This window comes from Amphiura filiformis, chromosome 12 (assembly GCF_039555335.1).
Source record: "Amphiura filiformis chromosome 12, Afil_fr2py, whole genome shotgun sequence".
In the NCBI taxonomy this organism is placed as follows: Eukaryota; Metazoa; Echinodermata; class Ophiuroidea; order Amphilepidida; family Amphiuridae; genus Amphiura; species Amphiura filiformis.
Window position 1 is genome coordinate 22,245,098 of NC_092639.1, and position 20,679 is coordinate 22,265,776.

At 38.3% G+C, this 20,679-nt stretch overlaps 1 protein-coding gene across 1 annotated transcript in view; it reads left to right on the top strand.

Annotated features, from left to right (window-relative positions):
* Window positions 1–15,285, top strand: part of LOC140165946 (26S proteasome non-ATPase regulatory subunit 2-like) — a 46,693-nt gene extending 31,408 nt beyond the window's left edge. The window contains 11 exon segments of the mRNA XM_072189289.1: window positions 5,215–5,266; window positions 5,269–5,376; window positions 6,545–6,589; window positions 6,592–6,645; window positions 7,355–7,611; window positions 8,376–8,544; window positions 9,110–9,145; window positions 9,148–9,330; window positions 10,537–10,655; window positions 12,295–12,409; window positions 13,140–15,285. Of these exon segments, the coding sequence (XP_072045390.1) occupies window positions 5,215–5,266; window positions 5,269–5,376; window positions 6,545–6,589; window positions 6,592–6,645; window positions 7,355–7,611; window positions 8,376–8,544; window positions 9,110–9,145; window positions 9,148–9,330; window positions 10,537–10,655; window positions 12,295–12,409; window positions 13,140–13,207 (1,206 nt within the window). The 3' untranslated portion in view covers window positions 13,208–15,285.
* Window positions 15,286–20,679: the final 5,394 nt, after the last annotated feature.

The following is a 20,679-nucleotide window of genomic DNA, read 5'->3' on the forward strand; positions in this document are numbered from 1 at the left end:
TGTCTTGTGGTCAGCAACCAATAACAATCCATCAGACGTTAATTTTAGACAGTGCGGGTGATACAAACCGCAGGCAAGGCGAGCGACAAATTTGCCGGATCTGCAGCAGTACTGTTCTATCACCCCCGTCGCTACGCGTACACTTCCTGGCTTGTACGATTGCTCACTGCGACCGAGAAAGATGCAGTCTGTTTGCTTGTCGTAACAAATTCCGTTCACTGTCGATATGTCAATACAGAGTACTTCATGTCCCGTTTTGGTATTGACCACGGCTAATTTTTTCGCTTTCCCAATCGCTTATCGCCACACGAAAGTGCCGTTTAGGGGCAGAAATATCTGGGTTTGATGTTTGTTTTCAATGTCATGAGAATTTTCCCTGTGGAATCGTGCTCTGTGATGATGCACCTATCGATATCGCCTGCGCAGATTTTACCTTGTATATTGGCGGTGACGCTCCACACGTTGTCGTCTGTATCCGTGTTAGCAGCGTCTATTGTCTTGATGGTTTTCTCGTAGACACCATTTGGAGAGTAGACTTCAATACCAATTGCTCTTGTGACCAGGAACTTCCCGTCTGTGGTGATTGCAATGTCGCGGGGTTTGTTTGGATTTGAGGCCATCAGAGCTAGCTCCCGTTCCTGATGATAACGGCCATCCTGTTTGCAGTAGATGAAGACTTTCATTTGGTCCATGTCGCTCACTGCTATCAAGTTGCTTGTGAATTGAGAGCATGTGACACTCCTAGCCCGCTCAAAGCTGCCAATTTCCTCAACCAGTTCCAGCTCTCTGGGTTTGACGATACGTCCAAGTTTGCTAACAGTTTGGTCGTTTTGAGGAACAAATTTGGCCGAGTGGGGTTTGGCAGTGACTTGGAATTTTTGTACTCGAGTAAACGTTTGGTTCAGTTTATCAGCAAGTTTTTCGTGCTCTTTGATGGTAGTGTAGTTTGGGTTTGAACCCATCTGCTTGATGGCAGCTTGGGTTGATTTCAACACCTTTCCGCAGTGGCGAATGTGAGCAGTTTCTTTGCATACCCGTGAAAGTTGTTTCTCGCCCGCTTTGCTAAGCTGTGCTTTGAGCATATGCTGTTCCTTTCGAATTTGAGCTATCAGCTCCTCTGCTGATCTATCAATTTCACCCATGTCGGTTTCTAAACTCAATCTGAGGGCGCTTTCCATCTGTTGGTGTTCTACTGCCAGCCGATCGCACATCTGAATATATGTGTCGGCATTGTTTGTGGCAACGTTAGCATCCCGTCTAAGCATATACACAGGGTGCTGCTCAGCTAAGTTCTTCAAATGCAAATTGGTCTTCAATGCTTCTACACCATCGTATGGAATGTTTGTTTTCACGACACAGCCCAGTGGACAAGCTATTGGCTGACCAATGTGAACGTTCACCATTTTCTTGAGGCATACCTCACAGACAATATGAGGACAGTCTAGTTCCTTTGGTGCGTGAGGCGCAACAAAAAATTCGTAGCATATGGGACAGGATATGGTGTGCTCCGCGGCTTCGGCAAACTTGGTTGCCATGTGGATGTTCACAGCCGACATGCTTTCACAATATAAAACTAGTCACAGCTAGTATTATGTAAAAAGGTTACTCCAAATCATTAACAACTATATAAAAATGATATTTCCAGCTTCTGCTACTGTTAGGTGAATGAGCATTCAACGACTAAGTTGATATAAGTCCATTGTGGTTGGTAGGTGCAGAAATAAACAAGCAGAAATGGAAACTTGGGTGAAATTTGCGAATGACGTGCATGTAATCACTGTTATATGATGATTGGTCTATCGACACAGTAGGAGCAATTTCTTGAAACTGGCCTGCAGAGGCTGCTTCATGCCAATGATCGCTGTATCTGTTTGTAGTATTTTTTTTATCTCTCTGATTGGCCATAATTATAGTGCATTCTGTTTGCTTCCTTCAGTATCTTTCAACATATCTGATAAACATTTTAAGTGGTAAAACAAATAGATTGATTAATTTAGCAGGGTTACATTGGTTACACTTGGTTGACAGGATGTGACTGTGCTTATGACAGAAATTTATAGGGAAGAAATTACATTGTAAGTGTGACAATTTAAATTGAAAAAGAATTTCCTTCTCCCCAAGGGTTCAGACATAGTAAATTAATCACACACAAAAGCTTATTGTTGCTGGCCATTTAGTCCAGTTATCAATTATCTGTTTGTTGTGTCAATGGCAAATATAAGTTGCATGGTAGAGAAGGATGAAGTAGCAAAAATCGAAGGCACAGTATTCTGTGGTATCAACAAAATTATGTCATTTGTTGATCTTATTCTAACGAATGAAACATAAATTTAGAAGAAATCAGTTTCTGGTAATTTAAGATAAGAAAACATTGCAACTGAACCTCGTATTGTTTTTATGCAATGTGTGTGGAAATAAAATTTGGATTTATAAACACACTCAATATACACACAAAATTTAATTACAGTTCGTGTCAAAAACAAGGGTTTGAAAAATTGGGGTCTTTTGTTTTATCACAAGTTTGGTGGTCACATTGGACATTGGGTTTTAGATGAAATGTCTTATGGGTAACATATAACTTATAGGAGTTCTATAAAGCATGTGCTCCAGCTCCCCTAAAATGATATTAAAAGGACATAAAGTAGTCAATTTGTTAATTTACTAAACAATGTTTTATTGAACAATTTTCAACCAAACTGCGTATATCTCTGTCATTGCACAACCCTTTTTGAGGTTTTTTTTTTAATTTACAGAAAGGGTCCAAAACCAAGAGGGAGGGGGGATTCAAATCATTGAATCAAACCAAAGGGAATATAAATTGATTACACTAATTTGACAGCTACTTATCTGTTCAAGCAAATAGACAAAGTAAGCAATACTATCTATAAGGATTCCACAGGTCCATGTGAAGGATGACAATTTAGTCTGATTACCAGTGTTCCTAGATGCCCAGTTTAGCCACTCAATTGGGATATATTTTGTAACAGTTGTTACAGCTTTTTCGAGAAATATCACTTGCTAGAACCATTACGATAATGCTACTAATAACAGGGATGTGAGAGTTCCTCTTTTCAGCTGAATTCCTTGTTTTTGGTTTTCAAAATTTTAATGCTGTTTTTCAGCATTTTTTTAGTAATTTTCCTCTTTTTTGGTCTGTGCCTCTTACATCCCTGTAATAAGTTTGAAATCTATGCATCTTTCATCATCATGCAGACCTGCCAACTGTCCCTCATTTGGTGGTTTCCAAAGTGATAGAGGGACAGTCTTGCTTTCTGAAAATTTCAGTGATGGCAAATTTAAATGTAAGAACACCAGAAAATGATGCAAATTACACTTTAAAATGATGCTATAGCATTCTCTTTATGTGATCAATTTCGACCTGCAAAACCTTCCCGGAATTCCGACAGTATTGCACACCTTGAGTCTTTGAATTTGTCAGTACCTGGTTTGTGTACATGTACAAGGTTTTGGCCTCAATGTCCCTCTTTCTGACTTCGGTAAGTTGGAAAGTCTTCATCATGCTGTGTGCTGTATAATTTAGATGATTTTTTGTTGGGTGCTTTTCTCATCTTCCAGTGTAGCAGTTAGGCAGTGTGAAATGTGATAGGCAACACTGGACTAGTAGTAGTACCCAGATGTAATACATGTGCTTCACATGTGATAGACAGTCCAGTAGTTTTGTTTGGGTTCTTCAGATGTACTGTAACCCCTTGACCACTGCAATATTTTTCAGTGACAATCGGTGCCAGTAATAATTGATATTTTCAATGAAGCCCGGATTTTTTTTTTTTTTGGGGGGGAGCTGCCACCACCAGGCCGGAAGCCAGGATTTTTTTTGGGGGGGGTGGTGTGCATTGCAGCAGACTCAAAATAGTACCTTTTGTGTGATTTTTTCCTCCCAAAAAGGGCTGATTTCAAAGTTTTTTACATAAAAAAGTGGACCTTTTGCCCCGCAGCTATGGCTTTGGCCACACAGGTCGGAAGCGAGTGATTCAATCAGGTAATCAAAGCGCAACAAGAAGGGGTGTTAAACTCATTTCAAAACTCAAAATTCTGAGCAGTTTTGAGAAACAGTAATTTTTTTATTCACAGGCAGAGCAATTAATATTAAATTAGGTGTTAACATGACAGGGGCACATGGCAAATTAATTCATTATTGTGTAAATTATTTATCTGTTATCTAAAATTTATTTATTTATGATAGATGGTATCTAATCTTTAGTGATTTTGAACTTGCTGTGTGTTTAAGGTTATATGATATAGAGATGTACATGACTAGCATGAAATTTGGCTTTGTCACTGGAAAGAAGTATTACTTGCGATTTAAGCTATGTGATTAGGAAAAAAAATGGGGAGTTGATGATAGTTACATCTGATAGTGCTGAAAGCTTTCAATTAAGTTTTACCAAAACACCAAAAAAATGTAGGTCTTTTTGGAAAAATGTAGGTCTTTTTGGAAAAAATGTAGGTCTTTTTGGAAAAAAATGTAGGTCTTTTTTGGAAAAAAATGTATATCTTCAATTATGAAAGGTCAAAATGTTCAATTGATGGTCGCCTTTCATCCCAGCTACATACACTTTACAGGCTAGGGCTTTATTATACCCATACCAACTGATCAAGAGGTTTTTACCTAGACCCAAGATGTGCCCTACCCAAGATGTGCCCTACGGAAATCATTTTCTGGACATCTTACATCAGCTTGCCCTGTGGTCTACATACGTTGCTCAAGAACAAGACTAGTCTTTGTTTGTTCAAAGCATGATCAGGTCATTATTTATTTAATAAACATGTAATGTATGAACTAGAGGCACATTTAAATAAAATTAAATAAAAAAACGTAAGCAAATGTGAAAACAAACCTAAAAAATGTGTGGATCAAGATAAAAGTCAAATATCTTAAAGGTGAACTTTATGAAAAATTGGATATACATCCGAAAAACAACAAATCAACAAACAAACATAAATGGACCTGTAGATAAACTATAATGCGGTAGGAGGAACTCTCATTTAGTTTTGTTGAATGAATTTTTGACAAATTAATGTACATTTCCATAATATTACAGGCATATTTTGGAAGGAAAAAACAGTGTATGTACTCAGGCATTGAAATTTCTGAATGCTCCCTCTACATTGATAAAATTTAAAAAAAACTTGCTGGAAGTATTTTTTTCATTTCATTTTATTTTTCGTTTTTCTTTTTTGTCTTCCATCCAGGTTGTTGGCATCTCGGCGCTGTCGCTAGGAATGATCTCAGTAGGTTCCTGTAATGGGAGGTCACATCAACAATACTACAGACAATGATGGAAAAATCCCAACAAGAGATCAAAGTTACATATGCACGCTACCTGGCGCTAGGATTGGGCCTTACATATCTTGGTAAGTGGGCAACATCTGCAAGCAGATACAGTCAAACTATACCATTTTTCACCCTGATGTGGCAGTGACGTCCAACGCGTTGAAGCAACTGGTTCACCCACACATCTATACAGTGTCTTTAAGCATGTGCGTTTGTATGCTAGCACTTTGAGCGAACAAGAGCGATTTGTACCTCGCCCCGAAATGCGCACTGACGTCACTGCCACATCAAGGTGGAAAATGATATATACTTTGTTTCGCCCTTGAGTTTGGTAGGGATGTAAGTGATTGTACGCGGTTGCGCCGCAAGCGTGTCGACAAACCGCCATTGTGCATGTGTGTATATGCTTTAATAATCTCTATGGGATTAGGTTAGCGTGCACGATTCCATCCTGCGACCACCAAATTTATATTAAAATATAGTCTGTATATATCTACCTCGAGTCACCAGCACTAGCTTTGAAGTTCAGCGTGTGCTGCGTTGGTTAGCGGAGTTTCTTGCATGTACATATGCGGCACGTTGATCGCATGCGTAAAAGTATGTACACACACCGATTAACGCTAAGCTAGGCGCAGAACACGCTGAACTTCAAAGCTAGTGCTGGTGACTCAAATAGATATACAAACTATAGTACTGATCTCCACAAGAGCTCTTTATGAAACATGTACAAATAAACTGATTAAACCTATTGAATATAAGTTGGCATTTTCAAGCAAACAGGGACATGACCCAAAATGCTCAGAACTTCAAGACTACAAGTGCTACAATAGAAAGAGGTTAACAGGCTCTTTAAGTTAAGTGGTCTTAAGTTACAGTTAAGTTGGTGCTTGTTACCATGAATTTTGAAAGAATTAGGCCCCCACACAATTCAACTATATTTGAGCATGATTTATGCCATTTCCAATACCAGGGATTTCAACTGAAATAGCCCAATTTAAATTACAATGTAAATTTTACCCTAAGCTAGTGACAAATGTTATTTTAAACATCAGTGGTTCAATAGATAACTTTTGTGCAGATCTCCAAGATCGCAATGACGTTTTTGAAAGTTTTTATATATAATGTTTACAAAATAATAATTTCAATAAACCACTATCTGTGTGTCCCAAATAAAACAATGTTATAAAGTTCAATCTGGCCCAAATATGATTAATTATAATTGTGAGTGATTGTTTTATTCTATTACAGGCAAGCAGGAAGCAGTAGATGCAACACTTGCAGCCTTGGATGTTCTTCCCAACCATTCAAACATTTTGCTAAAATCTTGGTAGACATTTGTGCTTATGCAGGTAAGGATATAAGTAGTTTTATACTGCTCCAGTAAAAGAAATAAAATGTGATGCGATCAAGCTAAAATGAGTCTGATGTAGATCAAAATCAAAATTCAGACTTCAATTTCATTACATGAGCCATTCTCAGGGCTTTTTTGTTTTTGCTGAAAACCACATCATAATTAGACATACGGTTCCAGAGATATGGCTCAGTATAGCTCAGAACAATAAAACACAAAGGAAGTTGAATACTATTATTAGCTATATCTCAAAATCAATATTTCAGACACCCGACTTATTTTGCTTGATTACATCACAAATATTATCGATAATGACGATTAAAATCTACTATTTGAACAGTTTGACAACTTGATGGTACACCAAAGTAAAATATCAGCCATTCTCACTATAAGATGGCCACGAAAAAGAAACATACTGCAGGGTGCAATTTGTTAATTGCCGCCAATGCTGACAACGTGAATTTAATCACTGCTCTGAGACCACACTTCTATAATAGTCCATTTGAATTCCTCAAGACAGTAGTGTCCATGGGTGATATTTGCACGCGAGTATCGCACACGGACGCTACTGTCTTGTGAAAGCCAAATTGACTTTAGTCTCGATTTGAAGTCATGAAGATTGGGAACCACACTCTTTGTGTGAAATAGGCAAACATTCTTAAATAAATACCTGACATTTATTATGTGAACCACCATCTCTCTTTCAGGAACTGGCAATGTGCTGAAAATCCAGCAACTCCTACACATCTGCAGCGAACACATAGAGGCCAAAGTAGAAGACAAAAAAGACGAGAAGGACAAAGACAAGAAGGACAAGGACAAGAAGAGCAAAGACAAGGAGTCCAGCGAGGATTCGGCAGCAGATCTGGCTGCGCATCAGTCTACAGCCACTCTTGGTATTGCTCTTATCGCTATGGGAGAGGAGATTGGGTCCGAGATGGCGCTCAGATCTTTTGGGCATCTGGTAAGTTGGCTAGAAATTGAGATGGTTTGTTAACCGTGACACACAAAAATCTTACAAAATGAAGCCACTATGCATGTATGCATCCCACATGATGCGATTATCCAATCAGCCCAAGTCATATATATGCATGTTGGCCGGCCCAGCAAAACACCAGTGGCTAACGGTCGCCGATGGCATGCTTGGCACCCAAAGGGTCTGGGGTTCTAATCCCGAAGGGAACAAACAACTTCTTTGTATAATTGTTAATTTTCTTCCTTTAAAACTTCATTCTTTCATTCTCCAGCACAAAAAGCCCTGTCAGCATTAGAAAGACATTTGTCCAGATAGGAAAACGTTGGAAAGTAATAGCATAATTTGAATTGAAGAAGAAATGCAGTTTGTGGGAATTTGTGAGATCCAGGCACTTGTTTAAGCTCCCAGTCGATGCAAAATATATGAGGCACTTGTAGTTTTGTGTATATATCGTATTGTTTGTGCTAAATGTTCCCCCTCTACTAAAGGGTCCCATAATTTGTTCCTTGAAAAAGTGACTGCAGTGCAGATATTTCCATGCTATATCATGTGAGGAAGCTTGAAACTGCCACTGGTATTAACTGGATTTCACAATGGACAAAACCTAGTAAACTTTAACTTCCATCAGTTTCTTATCTAATTATGGCAGAATTTTTATTTAAAAAAAAACTAATTAGTAAATCACATTTTTGCACTTTCATTGATTGATTGATTGATTGATTGATTGATTGATTGACTTTCTTTTTCCACAGCTCCGATATGGTGAACCCGTGATCAGGAAAGCAGTTCCACTGGCTTTGTCACTCATCTCTGTCTCCAATCCACAGCTTCAGATCTTGGATACGTTGAGCAAGTTTTCTCACGATACAGACCCAGAGGTAGCACACAATGCCATCTTTGCTATGGGCATAGTTGGGGCAGGTAAGTGGCCAATTTGACTATTTTTGGGATTTGGGATATGGCTAGACTTTGGGATTAGGTAAGGTACCAAGGGTTCATTATCAATGAGGTACAGTACTTTTTTTTGTGGAGAAAAGTGGGTAGGCAACTTTTTGATTATATTTCTACATGTTCATACTGCTACTGTGAAAATTGCAGAAAAATAGAGACATGCATTTTAAAGAAAATAACCTTTGTAATACTAAAATGGGAAGTTATAGCACCCTCAAAGGGCACACTCTCCGTAGAACTCCGGATATAGAAAAACAGCCCTGAAATAAAAACGCCCTTTCTTTTTTTGTCCAAATTGTGCATATATGTATATTCAACATTTGGAATTTTATGCAAGCAATGTCTTTACTGCTCGCCTAAATATTCATGTATAAAATTTCAGCCCCAGGCCAATGTGAAATTATTAGGAATAGGACCGGATTGAAGGTATTCTAATTTTGTGATTAGCCATGTGATCATGTACAGATCACGACCGCTTATTTTAAAGATACTAGAAGAAAAAACATGTTAAGCTATAATTTGTTTGCATCAACAGGTACCAACAATGCGCGTCTAGCCGCCATGCTGAGACAGCTGCGCAGTATCACCACAAGGATCCAGCTAATCTGTTCATGGTTCGCATCGCTCAGGGTCTCACTCATCTAGGCAAGGGCACACTCACTCTGAACCCATACCACAGCGACAGGCAACTACTTAGCCAGGTGGCTATTGCTGGGCTTATGAGCACTCTGCTGGCATTCCTGGATGTTAAGAACAGTAAGTAAAGTTATGAGAGTTTGATTTGGTCGAGATGCACTTTCGCACATTTTAGGAATTGGAACATGTTGTCATGTTTCCTGCAAAAAACAAATCAGGTGTACAAATAAATTTTGGGATGATTTGAAAAATGGTTCGGTCTTGTATGGTTAACATTTTTTTGCGCATATGCACCAATAGAAAAATCCACAGTGCACGGCACAAGCCTATAGTGGCTATCTTGGATATACTTCATAAATAATTCAAATGATCATTCCTCAGAGCTGTGTATAACATCGCAGGGACTGTCTGTTGGAATTTGCAGGAGAGCATTAAATAGCTCTTCTGGGGCCTTCAAGGAGAGCTGTTTAGAACATTAACAATATAATGTAAGGAGAGAATGGTCAACTATATCAGATTTAAGGAGAGCAGTAGAGAGCAACTGCCCTTACTGTCCTCAAAAGGCAGTCCCTGACATTGTGGTAAACCTGCCATATAGAATATTGTAATGCATGGAAACAAATATAGTGTGTAGTTTTTTAGCTTATAATTGGCGAAAATGAGACTCAAAACATCTTGTATTGATGTAGAATGACGTGCACGCATTTGGGCGCAGCACTTATGCTAGTTGTACGTTGCATAATGCGTGACTGGCTCGCACTTATGTGAATTTATGCGAGCATAAATTGGGTCTTAATTCGCACAGTAACAAAAACCGAATAATTTTTCGCCAATTGTAAGTCGAACAAACTATACCTCCAGCATTTATTGGCAAAACCTGCAGTCGAATGGTGATATGGATCTTTAAGCTTGAGAGTTGCAAAGGTGTGCGCTTTGCATACTTAGTGCACTTAAACTTCAGTTTGGCCTGGTGCATTGTGAAATGATCTATTTTGCCCTCCATGGGTGACATAATTTACTTGTATAATCTATTTGGAATTGTACTTACGTAATGGGCTATTCCGGTTGAAATTCCTACACCCCTATGGAAAACATGACCTTAATCTTCCACACAGGGGGTATAGATTTCAAATGGAGTTCGCTGAATGGTTGACTCCATTTGAAAATAACACTCCCTGTGTGGGAGATAAGGTCATGTCTTCCATAGGGGGTGTAAGGATTGCAGTTGGAATAGCCCAATTTGTGTGTGGCTTATCTGCATTTTAAATGTCTCCACTTTTTTGTTCATTTTGATTCACTCCTTGTTATTTCTTTTCCTACTTACAGCAATTCTTGGTAAATCACACTACCTACTGTATGGTCTAGTAGCGGCGCTTAGATCTCGTATGTTAGTCACATTTGATGAGGAGTTGCGACCACTTCCTGTGCAAGTCAGAGTAGGACAGGTAGGTCACTGTAATACCCCATATGTGACACGATCAAGGGATGTCACTAATATTGATTTTGAGATATTTGCAAAGGAAGTGTTCAAATTCTTTTGTTTTATATTGTTGTATGAAAATGGGGTTTTCAGTTTCTGAAAGCTTTAAATATCCTCTTTAGAAACATATGTGACATGATCAAGGGGAATGAGTCACATGTCGACCCTGGTCGAAAATGAGTTTTACATAGGTTTCTAAAGAGGACATTTAGAGCTTTCAGAAACTGAAAACCCCAAGTTGATGTGACTTTTCTTTGCAAAGTTATGTCACTTTATCAATCGCTGAAAACAATAGAAAACAAAAGAATTTTGACACTTTTGCCAATATCTCAAAATCAATGTTAGCTTACATCTGACTCATTCCCTTGATCGTGTCACATATGTAAAACTCATTTTCGACCAGGGTCGACATGTGACTCATTCCCTTGATCATGTCACATATACTAGCAGTCGCAGCGAGTAGCCAAAAAATTGCTACGGATCAAAAGGCAGTAGCGATTGTACAATGCTACCAGGATTTCTTTCGTGGCTAGCGATGTTGCTAGAATGTTGCCTTGAAGTCCACTGGTTGTGATATGACGATAAGGCATAGTAGCGACTTTTGGTTGAAATATCGACAATCCCTTTTGCAGTTGAGACACAAGTGTAGATGAAAAACACAGTGTCAGTCTCATTACATCAGTTTAATCGCAGGTAGTTTGTCTTTGAGCTACAATGTAATCGCATCAATTTATAAGCCTGTAAAGGAATTGGAGTTAACGTAGAGATAAAGATGTGACATTTCCATGTGACCAGCAGAGGCAAATTGAAACAATCATATCCAATAAAAAAAGTATTGACAAACCTTTGTAGTCTAATTCAACTGCAATCAAAAGGAATTATATATACCACAAACAAAGAACTAGTATGATCAAGGAGTGAATGGATCAAGCACAGTTGGTGAAAGACCGGCCTGGAATTTATACCCCTTCATCAAATTCTAGTTCTATAGTGTGTTTGGCTTATAATTGGTGAATAACATTGTGTATTGATATAGCATGCATGCACACAGTTGGGCGCAGCACTTGCAAGCGTGTTACGTGATTGGCGGATGCTTGCATGAGTAATATTCACTAATTATAAGCCAAGCAAACTATAGACCTTTTCCTGTATGATATCCCACAATGCCCAGGTACTTAGGCATTTTCCTACAGGGTGTATCAAAATGATTGGTACCCATCAGCGTTGTTGTCTATTGAAACACCGCCGCCTTCCAAATTCAACATTAGATCCTCTTGAAATGACTATACAATTTTTAGTTTTATGACTTTTTATAACATAAATCTACAAATAAGGTGTATATTTTACCGCAGTTTGATGTGGCAGTCGCTCATTGGATATTGATGGGTGCAAATGATTTTGATACACCCTGTATATCCATGTTCATCAGAGTTTAGATTTCACATGCTGCATTCACAAGTCACCAATAGATCTGTACACACACCCTGTAATAATGCATGATAGGATTTAAGGGAAAGTCTACACAATTCGCCAACTTCCTTGGTTATGTCTCCCTTTCATTTGGCTATTCTCAGAATATTTAAGCAATATTTTCTTTCCTGCAGGCTGTAGACGTGGTTGGACAGGCTGGCAAACCCAAGACCATAACTGGCTTCCAGACACACACAACACCTGTATTATTGGCCTATGGAGAGAGGGCTGAACTAGCTACTGATGAATGTATCCTTTCTTGTTGATACCGTAGTTTATGGTGTATTATTTGCCATAAATTTGATGTATAGCTATTTGTTGATTCTTAAAAATCTATTCTGACTTGCATAATTTATTTTAACTTTGTAATTATTGCTTAGAAATAATATTTCTTCTGAAAAACAAAATAAACTAAGGAAAAAACAAAAACATTTTAAAGGGGTGTGACCTGCAGGTCGATATCGTCGCCCACAAGTGGCCGGGGGACGACATAGGGCAGGTAAGTGCATTAATTATTTTGGAGGAAGCGGCTAAACAGTGCCGTTTTCTTCTATAGGTTTATTGCTGATATCAACAGTGAAATCATTGATCTTCTTGTAGTGTTGAGTGGCAATGACCAATTGACATTCCTCGTGAAATAACCATGTGAATTAGACGATCTTTAGCTTGTTTTTGGTGTTGAAAGGGATTCAGTCATGTTTTACTGTTGTTCATCACCGTTTAACAATGATGCATGCAAGTGGTTTGCTTCGCGAGGGCAGCCTAAGCGAAGTAAACCATGCAGACGTTCAGGACCACGCGTCCGGTACGTCTGCATGGCAAATGCAAAGTAAACCAAGCAGACGATGTGGCCGCATCGTTGTTAAACGGTGGTGAACAACAGGGAAACATGATTGAATCCCTAATTTAATATGCATCCAATTAATCATAATGGATTGTCAGAACTATACATTGCGTTCCTTAACCGTAACTCTCACAGATTTAACACTGACACCAATCGTGGAGGGCTTCGTCATCCTCAAGAAGAACCCAGACTTTGAACAATGAGACGGACCAAGAAGCACAATATCTACTCCTAATGGAGAATAATTTGGCAGAACTGATAGCAATTGACTTTTAAACAATGTACGTGCTGTATGGGCTTACTGTGTTACACAGGCCTAGAACAAGCAGAGCAGCCACTGCTGATATTTGTATTTTGTGTAACCACAATTTGTAAATGAATGGACAGATGGACATGATACATTATAGTTTAAACAATTTTAAGTTATATGTTGTTGAAAAATATTTTTCCACACATTGCCATGTTTATATACACATAAGCCATGGTATCCAGTTTCTTACTTTATTTTGCAGGCAATTTTATTTATGATTAGCCAATGAACATTTCAGCAATTCAATTCAGTAGTACTTACAAACTGGTCAAAGTGCATAAATTGCTGACTTTGTGGATATTTGAATTTGGGAATCTGTGTACAAAAATTGTGAAATGAAGTATTTTACTGCAGGTTAAAGTACTTATTTTTTGCTGTTTAGGAGTGGAAGGGGAGAATCAAAAAAGCTTAAAAAACAGCAAGAAATGTTAACAAGTTGACACTTAGTGCCAGCAAACCCCATTGGTAACATATAACTCGTAAACTTGTATAGCAATTTCATTTTGTAAATCAAAACATCCATCTTGTAACAAGTTTTGATGCAAGACTTGACTTTTCAAAAATGAAATAATTTGACTCATATTTTGCAATTTTCCTCATGGACATTGCACAGTAACTTGAGTCTTTTGACTAGACTTGGCTTGAGAATTGCTTGAAATTATTCCACTCAACCATGAAATGACTTGGCTCATCAATCATTACAACTCTGCAAAACATCTTGAGAAGTCGTATTCAATTTGCTCAAAGAATCAAGATGCTTTACTGTAAAAACACAAACAAAATATATTTAAAAAAATTGTTTGGAGTATGCTTGGAAGTAAAACATGTTTCACTCCATTTTTGTATAAAAGAAAAAATGTACATCTTGGATTGGTATCTAGTGAGAGTTCAATGATTAGGATGGATAAATGATACCCAAGCTTTTAAAGTAGCCATTGAATTGAGACTGGGTGGAGGAGAAAATAGTCAACCTCTCAATTATTTTGCTGTGTACTTGCAAACATGGTCAACAAGTTTTTCACAAGGCTTTCACAAAGAAGTCCAGAGTCACACTTGATGAAAGTATAATAACCTTTGCAATCTGACAGCACATTTATTGAAACCTTTTTGCTTGAAACATTTGGTCCTTTTTGCTAAGCAGTTTATCCTAAAGTAGCCAAGGAGGATTAACAACAGTTGAACTTTAGTTGATCATATGAACCTTCAAAAAGTTACATAATGATTATCTCAAGCATATGAGGTTGTTCACCCACTTCTGTCAGTGATCATTTCTGGTCCAATATATCAAACGTGGAATGGTGTAATAGCACTATAGTGTTGCATAAATCCAGTCAATGAAAATTTCTCGCATGGTAGAAAATGGGACATTCCAGTTGAAATCTATACACCTTTGAGATGGAAGACTTGACCTTAATCTTCCACACAGGAATAGCCCAATGTATATGAAATTAAGAATATATATTTTGAGAACTGTGGTACAAATTCCCAGGGGGCATCTGTATTAGTAACATACTGTGGTACAAGTTCGAGGGGGGGGGGGCATCTGTATTAGTAACAGACTTGTATAGCTGCAGATGTTGTTTGGTAACACTTGTTTACATTTTCATGATAAAGATGAAAGTAAAGTAATTAATTTATATGAGAAATGTGTTTCTCCACCAGACAAAATGGTCAATTGTTAGCATTCCATTGTTAAAGATAATTTCACTCCTTTATACTGTGGGCTTTAAAATTATGTTGGTTTAGAATAGAACGTTTCTATCCAACAGAAATTTAAACATGCAATTGCATCTTCTCTCTTGCATGGCAGGTGAAACTTAGGTATTACAAATTTTGAAAACCTTTTCCACCTTTTAAGCTCATCTTCAAAGGCCAAGCCATTGTGAAATAGAAAGAAACAATAACATGTATGTACGTATTGTCTGTGCATAATAAAATATGAAATAACTGTGGCAGTTTAGATGTCCACAATTCTGGTGCTGTGAACTGATGTTAATGAATGTTGTTGAGTCCAGTTGCTGATCAAATACGGATGAAATAAAAAAAATAAAAAAAATAAATGTAGACATTTATATAGCGCTTTATGCCGTAAACAGCCTCTAAGCGCTTTACATTTATTCCGCCGTCATTAGAATATGTCGGAACCACGTTTGCAGCCTACAAGTGGCGCAGGGTCCATCAGTACAACGACTGTGACTACCCCTAACAGCTTCCCATTGCACCTGGGTGGGGAAATGAAAAAAGGGGGAGCGGTCACTGGGTTTAGCAGTTCTCTGGATATAGCCTCCCTACGCCATGCATAAATTCGCCCAGCCCCATTTCCCTAATATGAAAACTAAAAAAAAAGGAAATTGAGTTTGTCAGAGGTGGGCCTCGAACCCATGCCGCGCGACCAGAACATCGTATGTGATAGACTTAAAAAGTACATAACCATGATAACATACAAATTGAACATTTTAAAAGATCATAAAATTAGTCCTATGCGGTACACAGATAAACTATAATAATTGATCAAATTTATCAAAGTAAATATGGGATTCGGAAGATAAAATGTTCATGCAGCCCCCCCAACACATCCCATTCAGTGTTTGTTTTATCCATGCCATGTAGGCCTACAGATCATTATACCCGCATGCGAAGCATGGACGGGTATATTCCCATCCTGTGGTTTCTTCTCCTCCTCCTTCTCCTCCGTCCATCAAACACATCATTCTGTCAAGGCTAGCGCTAAAACTACAAGGGCCACAGGGCCCATATGTCGTACACTTATGGGCCCTACCCGTAAAAGTGCCTTTTGCCCATCTTGGCCCCAAAGGTCAAAGGTCACGGGCCCCAGGGGCCTAAATGTGAAAATACAAAGCACGCCTTTTCTCATCAAATGAAGCAGCGTCAGGGCTCTGAGTTGGTACACTGATAGCCCTAGGGGTAGTCTATATTTACAAATATACAAAAGCCCCATATGTTATATATTATGGGCCCCAGGGGCCCAAATGTTAAAATATGGTGCAACAGATTGACAAGCCTAGCTCTAAAAGTACAAGATCACTAGAACTCATATGTGGCATATGTATGGGCCCTAAGTTGTAGATGTGCCTTTGCCCATGTTGGCCCCAGATATACAAGGCTAGGGGCCCCAGGGGCCAAAATGTTAAAACAAAGGGCCGGCCGTTTCTCAGCAAATAAAGTAGCTACAGGGCTCAGATTTGGTACACAGATATGTCTTCAGTATTATATTGTCATATGTATATATGACTCCCATATGTCACATAATATGGGCCTAGGGCCCCAAACGCTCAAACATAGGGCCGGTCGTTACTCAGTAAATAAAGCAGCTATACTGTCCAGCTTGAGTCTACTGATAGCACTTGAGAATTATACTTCAACATAATTATGTACATGGGCCTCATAAGTCAAATATTATGGGCCCCAGGGCCCCAAATGTTAAAACAAAGGGCGGGCCGTTTCTCATCAAAGAAATCAGCTTCGGGCTCAGAATTTGTACACAGATAGCACCTGAGAATTATATTTTACTAACACCCACACACCCATCCACCCCACACACGTAGGACTAAACAGACAGATCGTACGTATTATATCATAATTGGAAATACCAGCGTGAAGCGTTAAGGCTGTTCCAGTTAAATTACATACCAATTGGCTGTTCCATTTAATTTACATACTCCCTCTGAAATGTCCCCCAAAAGGCTGTTCCGTTTAATTTACATACTCCCTCTGAAATGGCTGTTCCATTTAATTTACATACTCCCTCTGGAATAGTTTCCCCTAATCATATTACATAGCATCACTGTGAGTAAGAGAGACTGACAACAGCAACTTATGGAGAGTAAGAGAGACGACTCCCCTGGGAGGGGACTTTGTACAATTTCTTTATTTTAAGTGCTACGACAGTGCAACCTACATTCAATTAAAGCTTGTGACTTGGACTTTCACTTTTTACACATTTTCTGCCCAATTGGACGATTTTTTACAATTTCTTTATTTTAAGTCCTCAGCAAATAAGGACTATAAGTTTGACTACACCGATAACATGCGGGTATAGCCGTATTTGTGTACAAATATATAGCCTTCTAGTTACCAGTTCTTATCGATTCTTTCCTGAAACATTTTGCTTTAGGCTGGAGCCAATTCATCACACTTAGGCCTATCTTAATTCTATAACTGCCTCAATTATCATTGACGTTTAAATTGTTACAATGTTTTCAGAAAGCTTTCGGAAAATGATGCTCATAAAATTGACAAAACATTTTTTGTTAATAATGTTCAAAGGTTTCAGGTCCCTCTTTATCAATGGCAAATAAAGATACTGCTGGGATCGAGAGCGCTGACCCCTTTAAAACTCGAAACTTATTAATGTTTGGCAGACAAACATTTTACAATAACATTCAGACAGCATTGTTTTAACATTTGTTGATAAGATATAGTTATTTTGAAATGATTTCCTAATCTTTTCTAGACCAACATTTTATATAATTTAAATGGTTTTAATCAAATCAAATCAAATTATTTTTTGAGCGTACACTTGAAATGAATTTCTGTTAGTGTCAGCTTACCAAATTTGGTATATATATAATATCATACCTTTATGCTGAATTTGAAAGTGTGTTCAACATTAGTACCAAATTTGGACCTGAACCAAAAGTCTTGCGAACACCACAATTAAACACTACAATAGGGTTTTGTCAACGTACCGTATTCTGTCAACGTATAATAAGTTTGTCAGTTAATTGAATTCGAATTTGCCGACAAATAATAATAATAATAATAAATAACAAATGCGCCATTCACCGAATTGTATCTAATGGGACATAAACCATTAGCATAATGCACATTATTATCAAGACAATATAATATTGAAATAAAATAAACTATATACGCTATCCTTGCAATAACAACGTATCCGGGATCAACATAAAAAGAACAAAGTTCGCCGGTAATAGAAAACAGCCTTATGAAGAGTTTTGGTGTAAATAGAATTTTAAGATGCATTTTACAGTCATGTTTTAAGTTACGTGCATTTTAATGCTCTGCGTGCTAGGCATAGGTAAAGCCACGATTTCTCAGCGACACACTGCAAAAACAGCAGAACAACACTTAACTAGAAGGCTATATATTTGTACACAAATACGGCTATACCCGCATGTTATCGGTGTATCCAAACTTAGAGTCCTTATTTGCTGAGGACTTAAAATAAAGAAGTTATAAAAAGTCGCCCAATTGGACGGAAAATGTGTAAAAAGTGAAAGTCCAAGTCACAAGCTTTAATTTAATGTAGGTTGCACTCTCGTAGCACTTAAAATAAAGAAATTGTAAAAAGTCCCCTCCCAGGGGAGGCGTCTCTCTTACTCTCCATAGGTTGCTGTTGTCAGTCTCTCTTATTCACAGCGAGGCTATGCAACATGATTAGGGGAAAACTATTCCAGAGGGAGTATGTAAATTAAATGGAATAGCCATTTCAGAGGGAGTATGTAAATTAAACGGAACAGCCTATTTTGGGGCCATTTCAGAGGGAGTATGTAAATTAAATGGAACAGCCAATTACGCATGGTGTTTCCAATTATTATATTATTTAATATACGGATCTGTCTGTTTAGTCCTATGTGTGTGGGGTGGGGGTGTATGGGTGTTAGTAACAATATAATATTCTCAGGTGCTATCTGTGTGCAAATTCTGAGCCCGGAAGCTGCTTTATTTGATGAGAAACGGCCGGCCCTTTGTTTTAACATTTGGGGCCTTTGGGGCCCATTATATTTGACTTATGAGGTCCATGTACATATGTTGAAGTATAATTCTCTAGTGCTATCAGGCGACTCAAGCTGGGCACTGTAGCTGCTTCATTTACCGCTCATATGAACATATAACAATATAATTATCAGGTGCAATCTGTGTACAAACTCTGAGCCCTAAAGCTGCTTTTTATTTAATGAGAAACGGCCGGCCCTTTCTTTTAACATTTGGGGCCCTGGGGCCCATAATATTTGACTTATGGGGCTCATGTACATATGTTGTAGTATAATTCTCAAGTGCTCTCAGTAGACTCAAACTGGACACTGTAGCTGATTTATTTACTGAGTAACGGCCGGTCCTATGTTTTAGCGTTTGGAGGCCCTGGGGCCCATATTATGTGACATATGGGGGTTATATATACATTTGACAATATAATACTAAAGACCTATCTGTGTACTAAATCTGAACCCTGTAGCTGCTTTATTTGCTAAGAAACGGCCGGCCCTTTGTTTTAACATTTGGGCCCCTGGGGCCCCTAGCCTTGTACATATGGGGCCAAAATGGGCAAAAGGCACATCTACAACTTAGGGCCCATACATATGTCATATATGAGCCCTAGTGATCTTGTACTTTTAGAGCTAGGCTTGTCAATCTGTTGCACCATATTTTAACATTTGGGCCCCTGGGGCCCATAATATATAACATATGGGGCTCTTGTATATTTGTAAATATAGAGTACCCCTAGGGCTATCAGTGTACCAACTCAGGGCCCTAAGGCTGCTTCATTTGATGAGAAACGGCGTGCTTTGTATTTTTCACATTTGGGCCCCTTGGGCCCGTGACCTTGACCTCTGGGGCCAAGATGGGCAAAAGGCACTTCTACTGGGGTAGGGCCCATAAGTGTACCACATATGGGCCACAGGGCCTTTGTAGTTTTAGCGCTAGCCTTGTCAGAATGATGTGTTTGATGGAGGAGGAGAAGGAGGAGGAGGAGAAGATGAAACCCAAGGATGGCAATATACCCGTCCATGCTTCGCATGCGGGTATAATAAACACTTTAACACTTCATAAACACTTGTTTGTACAGTGAAGGTATAGGGATGTTAATTTATAAACACCAAAACACGTTTAGAAATATGAAGATGTTTATGTTTTTTAACACAAGATAGTGTTTAAAATATATACATAAAAATAAACATCTCATATTTCTAAACGTGTTTTGGTGTTTATAAATTAACATCCCTATACCTTCACTGTACAAGCAAGTGTTTATGAAGTGTTAAAGTGTTTATTAAGTGTTGTTCTGCTGTTTTTGCAGTGTACGGAAAAACGGAAAAATTAACGGAATTCGGGGTTTGCTCACGGAATGCCACAAAATAGTGAAAAACTATAAAATGTCTAACTTTTGTGTTGATTTTCAAAATAAAACAAAGAAAGGTGATTATTTAACAGTAATCAACCATTAAACAATCAATTTTAGCATTAATTTTAGGCCTATACGATGCAAGATTCTGGCCATACTACAGTAAAAGGTAAGACAAAATACACTTTTAAAACATGTTTGTTTTAACTTTTCAGTGCTTTATAGTGGAAAACGGAAAATCACGGAATCGTCCAATT